General features: G+C 49.1%; 1 protein-coding gene across 12 annotated transcripts in view; it reads left to right on the top strand.

Annotated features, from left to right (window-relative positions):
- Positions 1-6,136: 6,136 nt before the first annotated feature.
- Positions 6,137-9,607, top strand: part of BTRC (beta-transducin repeat containing E3 ubiquitin protein ligase) — a 119,989-nt gene continuing 116,518 nt past the window's right edge. For all 12 annotated transcript variants that reach the window (XM_039708799.1, XM_039708798.1, XM_039708795.1 and 9 more), the window contains exon 1: positions 6,137-6,282. In XM_039708799.1, the coding sequence (XP_039564733.1) occupies positions 6,235-6,282 (48 nt within the window). In that variant the 5' untranslated portion in view covers positions 6,137-6,234. The remainder of the gene's footprint in view (positions 6,283-9,607) is intronic.

The raw sequence follows: 9,607 nt of genomic DNA, 5'->3' as shown, positions 1-9,607 counted from the left end.
GGCAGAGACAAGGCTGTGTGAGTCATTTCCTAGAGGGAAGCTTTCCTGTGAGGGCCTTTTTGATTTCAAGAGATGTGTCCCTCTTGGGAGTATTTTCAAGGCTGGGAAAATCTCCTTTTCTGAGCTCTCCTTCAGACACCAAATGACAAAGGAAAATGCCCCATGAGGAAAGGGGTGCTCATGAATGAGTGGGTTAACTCTGCAGGCAGGATTCCAAACTCCTCTGCTGAGCAGTGAATGATGCTGGAGAAGCAACCTCTAGGAAGTGCATGTCTGTCAGCTCCTGGAACCCAGGTCACCCTTGGGCTCTTTTGGTCCATGGCAGAGGGCAATTGCTTTTGGATCTATGCATTGTAATGTGTTTCTGTGATATGGAGAAAGGCACAGTCACTGCAGCAAGTGGGCTTTTGCCAGGAACACTCTCTTATGTACTTACTATGTAAGTCAAAAGTATTTACAGGAGATCTTGCTGCCTGTAACTTAAAGCTTTAGCGAAACAAATTGGAATTGCCTTCTGGAGGCCATTGTTATAAATTACAGCCCCAACATCTGTCCACAACTGCAATGTCTAGACAACCCGTCTCGGCTAGAAGAGCGAGCGTGGGGGGTGCTGTGATCACAGTGGGGAGGGGAAGCAAAGGGTTTATGCTGGGGCTTGTGCCAAGCACCCTGGCTCAGGCTGCCCCTCTGCTTTTGAGCATGATGCCTAAAGCAGGGTCCATCCCCGGCCAGGAGGGACTTCAGGGCCATTCAAGGCAGGAGGAGAAACATCTGCCTTCCCCCATTGCAGATTGATGCCAGCAACAAATTTGGCCCTTGGAAGTCTTGACGGCTGTTGCCTCATTTATTGCATGTTGAAGGATGTGAGAGGAGGCAATGCCTTCAGCCAGGCTTGTTCCTTGTTTCCTTGGCCCCTGTGCAGCACTTTCGATAAAGAGGCCAGGCCCGTCAGCTGAACGATTGTATTTTTTTACAGTTCCTAGCGAAAACCTTCTCATTTATATGTAAAGTAGCCATTAGTCATAGCTCTGTTCCCTCACACTGCCTGATGTACAATCACATTTTGCAGTGGATGAATCTTTCCACACAGCTGCTCTGCTATGAATAATCCGTTGCTGGGCCCATAAATCAGAAAAAAATCATGCACCTCCTTTGCCTGATCCTTACACAAAGTCATATATTTTACATGAGGACAAACTAAATATTCATGAGGCTTTAAAAGGCTGTTCTGACTACAAGGTACTTGTTGGGGTTGTTTTTGTTCTGTCGGGTCAGGTTTGGTGGTTTGGGTTTGTTTTTTGTCCTCGTAAGAAGAAATCTTTCTTTCTCCTTTGCCACCCTTCAGGCAGCAGCACTGAGCTCCCAGCAATGCTCCTCTGGACTCGTGTTTGCCGAAGGTCTGATGAATTTGTCATTGCTGCTGTGTCAAGGACAGGCTGATGGAAGGTGCTGCAAACACCAAAGGACACATTCTGGGGAGGTAGCAAGGCCTCAGAGAGTGAAGGAGCAGCTTTAAGGGTAAAGAGGCACTTCCAGATCTGTGCTGGGGGCACCTGGCTGGCTGGGAATTGGGGTGCATGTGTGCCTCAGCCTGGTGCTCCTCACTGTGGCCTCTGGCAAGACCATGGAGACTGGGAATGCTGCTGAACAGTTGGTGTGGTCCCTGTGCAAGAATGTTGTCACCCTGATTTATTTATTTTAATCCATATTTTAGACAAAGCACCTACAGAGTCTATGGAAAGGACTGGGACCAGGGCTTCAGCCATCTTCTGCTTCCCAGTGGCTAAGTGAGTCTGGTGGGGGAGCAGCACCATGCAGCCACCATGGTAGGACGGGAAACTGGGAAGTGAGCTCAGGTTTAATCAGCTCAGGATCCCTGTAAGGGTTTAAAACTTTCAGGATCTGCCCTGTCCAAGACACTCTGCCTTGGCCATCCAGAGCCAGTGATGATGATATTAGTGCAGGGAGGGCTCTCAACCCCCAGGAGAATCCGGAGATCCTGACAAGTGGGAAGACAAGAGGTTTTCCACCTTCTATTTGCTGAATTAGCAGCTCCCAATAACTGAGAGGGACCAATCTCATCCTTCTCTGCCCTCGTCCTTGCCCTTACTGTTGTTTTGCCATCTGTGTGATCACAAGAAAAAGCTAGTTCGACTTGCCAGCAAAGTGTTCAGTTAATATTTCCTGAGTACAAGTTTCCTGCCACTGTAGTCAACTAAACCTGCCCACTGTGCTAGCAAACAGGTTTTGGAGCCAGCTGAAGGTGAGAAGAAACACGTGGCTGTCAGAGACAGGAGAGAGGATGCAGCCTCCCCTTTTCAGCAGCACAAGGGATACAATCAGCTCAACCTGTAAATGTTAATCTGCAGCCTACACTACTGTGGCTTCTCTGCAGACAAGCCTTTCTCTTTGGTCATCCCCTCCATACGTGCAGCCTCGCACATCTTCTTACACCAGGTAATGAGTACTGTCCTGCTCAGAGAACATAATTCATACTGTGTGGTCTTGGACTCCCTCCCTTTGCTCTTGCATGACTGAGTGTCCCTTTGTCCTAAAAAAGACCCTTTGCCCACAGGCCACAGGGAGCCATTCTGCCCTCAGTTTCCCTAGGCCAGCACACACCAAGTGCCTCTAGCTGAGGTGCCAGAGCCCTGGGTGAGACATGCCACCATCAGGGATCAGCCAGGCTGGAGAGGCTGAGCCGAACCACTGGGATGTTTCTGGTTGCAGGGGTCCCTGTCACCTTCTCACAAGCTCCTGTGCTATCAGAGATTGCTGTGTGTTCAGCACTGTGAAACACAGCCCCAGCAGCAGCTGCTGCCACTGCTGCTGCCAAGTTCTTGCAGGACAAAGGGAGCAACAAAAGATTCTTCCACCAGTGAACTCCCTTCTTTTCACTTCCCTTCCTTTTTGCTCCAACTTGGAAAGAACGAAGCCAAGGCACTGCCAAAGTAGAGGAAAACAAGGCCAAGCCCACACAGATGGCGACTCCACAAATTTAATTTAAAATCATCCTTTATTATTCAAAATTTGAAAATTCAGGCAATAATGCCCAAAGGAACTGCACTGATTAAAGTTCCCTAATGTTTCATGGCCAAACCTTGCTGCTTCCACCACGGGTCACTGGGACAAGAAGTGAATCCCCTCTGGAGTGCAGAGAAAGGTGGGGCTATACCTGCTGTAGATCTCTTAACCACTTACTTACTGACCCAATCAGCTTCACTTGAAGCAAAGCACCAGCTGTTCCTTACCCAATTAATGACTGCCACAGCAAATTAACACGGCGTTACACCAGGCGTGGATGTGGTCCGCAGAGTCCGGAATGCACAGAGCAATATGCTATTGCAAAAATAATCACAGTAATATCTTTACTGTTAGGTAGCATCCTTCATCTGGAAGGATGGTGAGGCCCCTGAGCACTATATGGGCTCGTTTCAGTGCTCTCAGTGAGGGGGTGGAGGGCAGGGAGGGGGGGTATGGTTGCTGTTTCAAGGAAAAGTGAAGAGGAGCTGGTCAGGGCGGCTCTACTCTGGCAGAGATAGCACTGACTACACATGTCCAGGTCCTGCAATTCAAACAAATAATTGTTTGTTTGGTTGTAAATCTGAAATGTGCTTTCTCCCTGCCTTATGAACCACAGACCTCTCCAATTGCTCTCCTTGCCTGCTGTGTGATGTGACACCTTGATGGTGCCACAGCTTGGTGTGCTGACCATTCTCTGCTCTGGCCACAGAGGATCAGCAAGCTGGTGGGGGCAGAGCTGTCCCTTCAGCTGCAGGGAGCATCCCACAGTGGGAAGGGGTCACCAGGTCAGGCTGCAGATGCAGAGATCCAGCTGAGGTTCCCACAGCAAGGTGTTACTCCATGCTCAGCGCTGCTGGGCCAAGTGTTGTTTCTCTGAATCCTTCCTCAGTCACTCTGTGCTGTGGTTGAGGCTCCTGCCCTGTCCCTGTGCAGTGCTTCTGCATTGTGGGGTCCTGGCAGTGTGGCAGAATAACCAAGCCATGACCTTCTACCACCAAGTTTAAGTCCAGCACCTAAACACTCATTAGTTTTGGCTCCACAGAGTTCAGGGACATTAATCCCCTGTAAGTTACAGTCCAGACAGATCAATCAGCCTGGAGGGCTTTGGGGCACTGCTGTCTAATGCTGAAGCATTACACTTTCCAATTTTCCAACAATTAGGCCGGCATCAGATATTATTGACAAATAAACCATGCAATCAAAGCCCTGAGCTGCTACCAGGAGGATCCATTTACAACCCAAGCCAGCTGCAGGATGCCTGGAGGAAGAGACATGGGAGAGCCCTGCCTCAAGAACCAGCAGCCCCTGCTTGCCTTCAGTGCTGTTACAGGAGCCCTCCCTTTGTAATTATAGGATTCCCTCATTATAATTACTGTTATTTATATAATCGTGGTGAGTGTTTTCAGTGCTGTCAGCAGTCTGGAAAGTGCCCAGCCCCACTAGAGCCAAGCATTTCAGGCATTTCACTGCTAAGAGTCTGGGCTTAAAGCATGACGGCCAAGAGCATGGCTGGGTCAGCCCAAGAATGGCAGCCCCTCGTCCTGGTGACAGGGGAGCTCTGTTTGGGAGACTTCTGTGCCCTGGGATTGCAGAGGGAGAGCACCAGGTTCTCTCTTCCTCCTTCTGTTAGGCCACTGCTCTGGGAGCGTGGATCATGCCAGCATCACACCTGCAAAGGCTGGCATCCCCTGTCACCTCTGCTGGGACACTGCTGCCACTGGATCCTCAGGCACCACCGAGTCACACGGCCCCGGGAGGAATCCTGCAATGGGCACCTTCCCTGCATCCTCTGCTTTCCCTCTAATCATCCTGCCTGAAAATCTGGAGGAGATGGAGTGTTTGGAGAAGATGAGGGAAGGGACTGGGACTCAGGAGATACAGGTTTTGTACCTGCCTGAAGCTTCGCTTTGGTCCCTGTGTCAAACACGGGAATGAAAACAATGGGTTTGATCTGCATATGGGCAAGCAAGTGCTGATGTTCCTGGCTGGCTTCTTTGCATTTAAATAGGAACAAATTCAGAGTATCTCACTTAAAATGCAGAGCCAAATATATAAATGCAGCAAGGAAAAGAACCTGAGTGTTTTGCTAGATGACAAACTGGCTAGAAATCAGTGTTGTGTTTGCTATAGAGAAATAAGAACTTATCAGGGTCTTATAGTTGGTATTAAAACTACAGGAAGCAATTCCTCTCTGCTGCTCCATACCAGGCAGCTTCAGTTTTTGGGCACTGTGAAAAATGTAGAAAAACTGGAAAGAGATTAGACAAATTTAATACAGAAGAGGATTAGAAACAATGGTTGCCACATGAGCTGGTCTTGTAGAGTGTGCAACAGAGAAACAGAGGAGATATGCTAAATATTCCCCTGTCTATATTCAGCTGCCAGTCAAGGAATGCTGATCAATTCTTTTTTTCTCTTTGCTGCTTCGTACAGCAAAGAAAACTTGGTCCAGTTTTCAGGGAAAATTGATCTAGAAACATATTAGAAAAAGGGCACGGAAGCACCACGGGAGGCTTTTCACGCACAGGATGGCTTGGAGCAAGCACCTCAGGAATGATGTCAGCCTACTCGAGCCATTCCAGAGACGCAAATCGCCGTTTCACATCCCCTGCCGACCTCACGGTAACTCTTCCCCAGACATTTCTGGGGAAATGCACCCAGTGCAGGGGCTCAGTTTAGGTTCACCGGCAACAACCGACTGCAGCCCGGAGCAGAGCGCGGCCGAGCCCTCCTGAGGGCATTCCAGAGCGCGGGGCCGTCACGCAGGAGCCAGCCGCACCTTCCACCCCAGGGAAGCTCTGGAGCTGGAAACTGCCCACACGGCACCCGCAGGACGCGCCTCCTCCCCTCCCTCCTCTCTCTCCCTCGCCCGCCCGCAGCGGCCGCGTCCATCCTGCCCCGCACCTCACCCCGCACCCTTGATACTACAACCCCCGTCGGCCCCTGCACCGCACACAACGCATGCGCCAGCCGGCTCCCAGCGTACCCCCAACTCCGGACTCTGCCGGGATTTGTAGTTTTATCCGGCAGGTCGGACCTTTGCCAGGAACGCGGCCGGGGACTCCATTTCCCGTGGGCCTGCGGAGCGGCGCATGCGCCGTGCGGGCGGCGGGGCGCGGTGGGGGGGCGCGGGGCAGCGCAGGTTCCCGTCGGCGCTGGCTGCGGCCTGCACTGAGCGGGGGGGCGGCCCCGGCCCGGCGCCGCGGGACGATGGACCCGGCCGAGGCCGTCCTGCAGGAAAAGGCGCTCAAGTTCATGGTGAGGGGCCGCGGGGGCTGCCGCGGGCGGCGGGGAGGGGGGCAGCCCTGCCTGCGGAGGGCTGCGGCGGGGGCAGCGGGGAAGGGGAGCCGGGCCTGGGGCCGCGCCGGGCTGGCGGGCGGGGAGGGGGCGAGCGGGGCCCGGGGAGGGGCGGCCTGCCGCGGGCAGGGCTGTGAGCGGGGTCCCCGGGGCCGGGCAGGGCGAGGCGGCTGCAGGTGCCACCTGGGAGCGGGAGAAGTTGAACGGGAGGGAGGCAGGACATGGCACGGGGGCCCAGAGGCACCGGCAGGCTCCGCGCATGTAATTCTTGGTTTTTTGTTTTTTTTTTCTTTATTTGTGCACCTTAGACTATCCTGCTGTGCTGCTCGCCATCCCTCTGTAATTTTGTTTTTCCTCCCATTCTATGCGAGATCTCTAAATAGTGGCATTTGAGTGTTTCACTCGGTGCTGCAGCAGCATATCACTGATAGGGACCACGGACATTGTTTGGGCTTTGACTTGGCCTTTGGTACGGAAAGCAGTACATGCATCCAAGATGCTCTTCAAATCCGGCTAATTTCCATGGATTTGAGGCATTGTGCACTCAAACTGTAGCTTCATTCTCTTTTTCTTCATTTGTTGATATTTCTAAGCATTTTGGCCAGAAATGTAAAATTTAGAAATGAAAACAAAGTCTTGCCAACTAAATTGAATGTAAATTTCAGGTGCCCCAGACTGTTCTTTCCCTAAGGATGTAATTTAAATGACTGGCAACACTTGCTAAAAGTTTGTTTTGGGTTAGTGCTTCTAGTGGCACAGAATTAAACTTGAGTTCATCAGGAGGAAGCAATTCTATTAAATTTTCAGAACATATGCCCAAAATGAAATTGAGGAAACACTACCTGCAAATTTTAATTTCTGTTGGAGCTTTGATACACTTGTTTGGCTTTTGGATTTTAATCTGGAAGAACTTGTTTTTCTCCCGAGACTTTTTGATCTCTTTGCTGGTAGTCTCCAAGTTTGGCACATTTATAGAGTCTCAGCGAGGTGAAGTGGAAGAATGCTGTGGACACCTAAATCAGCAAGATAGCAATTAGCAATAATGAATGGCCATCTTTGGTGTGGGGTTGGCCAAAGGAGTGTCCCAGATCCTGCTGCACTTGTGTTTGGCCAAGCTTGGTAATTACAGCCTGCCTCTAGATAGTGAGTTTCACATCCCAAAAAGTTTCTGCTGAAACATTCTTGCCTGCTGCCAGGCAGCATTGTGAGCATGCTGTGCTGACTTCTCATGCATTACTGTTTTCACCCCCTGTGCTGAGATTCTCCTTCAAGGGCTTGGTCCAGGTGGTTTGGGATCATCTGTAAGATTGGGCCTGGAGGCTGAGGGAAGGAATCCCTGCTCATCCTGCAGCTGGCAGGATGATGATGGACTCCAACAATAGCTGGTAGAGGTGAACAACAACAGATATTGATGGACTCCAGCAGCAGAGCTCCCTGACTCTGGGGAGAGGCCCGTGAGAGGAAGCTGCTCTTCTGGGATATGCATCTGTTAAGAGCACCAGACAAAGGGAAGAATTATCAGCCCAGGCTGCACTGAGAGCTAAAAGCTAGCCCCTGTTCTTTCATGTTTTATTCAAGTGCCTCTTCTATGCAAAATGCTTGTAAACATGCAGTGAAAGTTGTGGCTTCCCTCTGTCCACTCTGAACTTTTTAGGGTTTTTTCCTTACAGGTTGAGAGTAGAGTAAGCAAAGGTTTTGTTAAGCACATGCCAGGCTTTTGCTTTAGTGTGCATCAGTCCAGAACGTGGCTTTTCCTTTAATTCTGCTGATGAAGTGAGGTGTTTGTCACACTTGGTGGGGTCTTCTGCTGCTCCTGGAAGGGTGGCATAGATGGATACATCAGGATACCAGAGGAAAGTTGCAAGCATCATCTTGGCCCTCCCTGGAGGTGTCTTTTCTGGGCCTTGCAGCACTCAGGGAGTGCTCAGGCACTGCAGTGGTGGCACTGGTACAGTTATCCTCACAGAGGTAGCAGTTCAGCTCGTGCATCCTCCCAGCTAATGCTGAATCATTCCAAGTGGATTGCCGTGTCCATCAGAGTGTGTGATGTGCTTCATTTGCATTTTCTTATTAGGTGGTTCAGAGTTTGGCTAGAGGTGGGCTTTGCTATTAATTATTGATTTTCCTGAGAGCTTTCCAAGGAGCATTGTAGGTAAACATTCAAATACATTTTGGAGGCATGAGGCCTATTATCAAAGGCAGGAGAGAGAATTTTGGTTTTGATACATGTTTGGGGTAGGTTTCATTTCATATTGAAAAGCAGCCCTCTAGGTGGTAGTTTGTTTATGCTTCTCTAGAAAATAATACCTTTTTTCCACTTAAAAATGTCGGGACTTAATTTTTGACATTGACTTTGAGCAGCCCTTTTGAATCACAAGGTACCAGGCAAGATGGACCTGGTGATTTGATTTTCATTTTATTGTCCAACTCGAACAGAAAAATATCATGGGAAAGCTTCATCCAGTGCTAATATTATGAATGAAATTATTTTGCTTTAAAGCATCTGTATTTGATGCTTTGAAAGACAAACAGTACTCTGTTGTTTTTCTGTTTGCTCATGTTTGTGCAACTTTTTGATGGGAGTAGAAGGCAGCTGCCTCCTCACTGGCTGGTGTTGGCTGGATTACTTGCCAATGAAGCAGTATTGCATTTAACTGATATCTGCTTCAGTTTCCTGGTTATCTGTGCTCAGGTACAATATCTATAATCTAATGCTTTAAGGTTTAAGTAATTTATTTCATTCCATTTGCTTACTCGGTTTATCTCTGTGTCTTAATAAGACCTAATTTATTCCAGATATTAAATTGCTGTGTATTAACACTGCACAATACTAAGCAACTGCTCACAAGGGAGGGCTGTTTTTGCTGGTGAATGAGTGTCTTGTATCATGTGTTCTGCACATCATCTTTCAAAAGTTTTGTTGGTGTGTTTGGTTTGGTGTTTTTTTTTTTTTTTGAATGAAAGATGGTTCATAGATTTAAAGATGATCTTTAAAATGAAATAGTCCAGTGTTCTGCAGCTGCAGCAAGGATTTTACCAGAGTGGAACCTGTCTTAGTTCACTTCAGCCTGTTTTCTTTGGTGTACAGTTCTGCTGATGAAAGTACACCCTTTGTAAAGTACAATGTGTAAGAAACTGATGCACAAGCTAAATAAAGAGGGGAACGTGCCCATTAACCTAAAAAAATACACACAAAAGTCCCACCCAAAACCCCTGCCATAGAGAGCTCTGCCTTTATGCATTCAGGAATGTGGCATTTCCATAGTCATTTACAAAAGAACAAGAA

This window comes from Passer montanus, unplaced genomic scaffold, assembly GCF_014805655.1.
Source record: "Passer montanus isolate IOZ18808 unplaced genomic scaffold, ASM1480565v1 scaffold21, whole genome shotgun sequence".
NCBI classification, from domain to species: Eukaryota; Metazoa; Chordata; class Aves; order Passeriformes; family Passeridae; genus Passer; species Passer montanus.
This window is presented reverse-complemented; position numbering and strand designations above follow the sequence as displayed.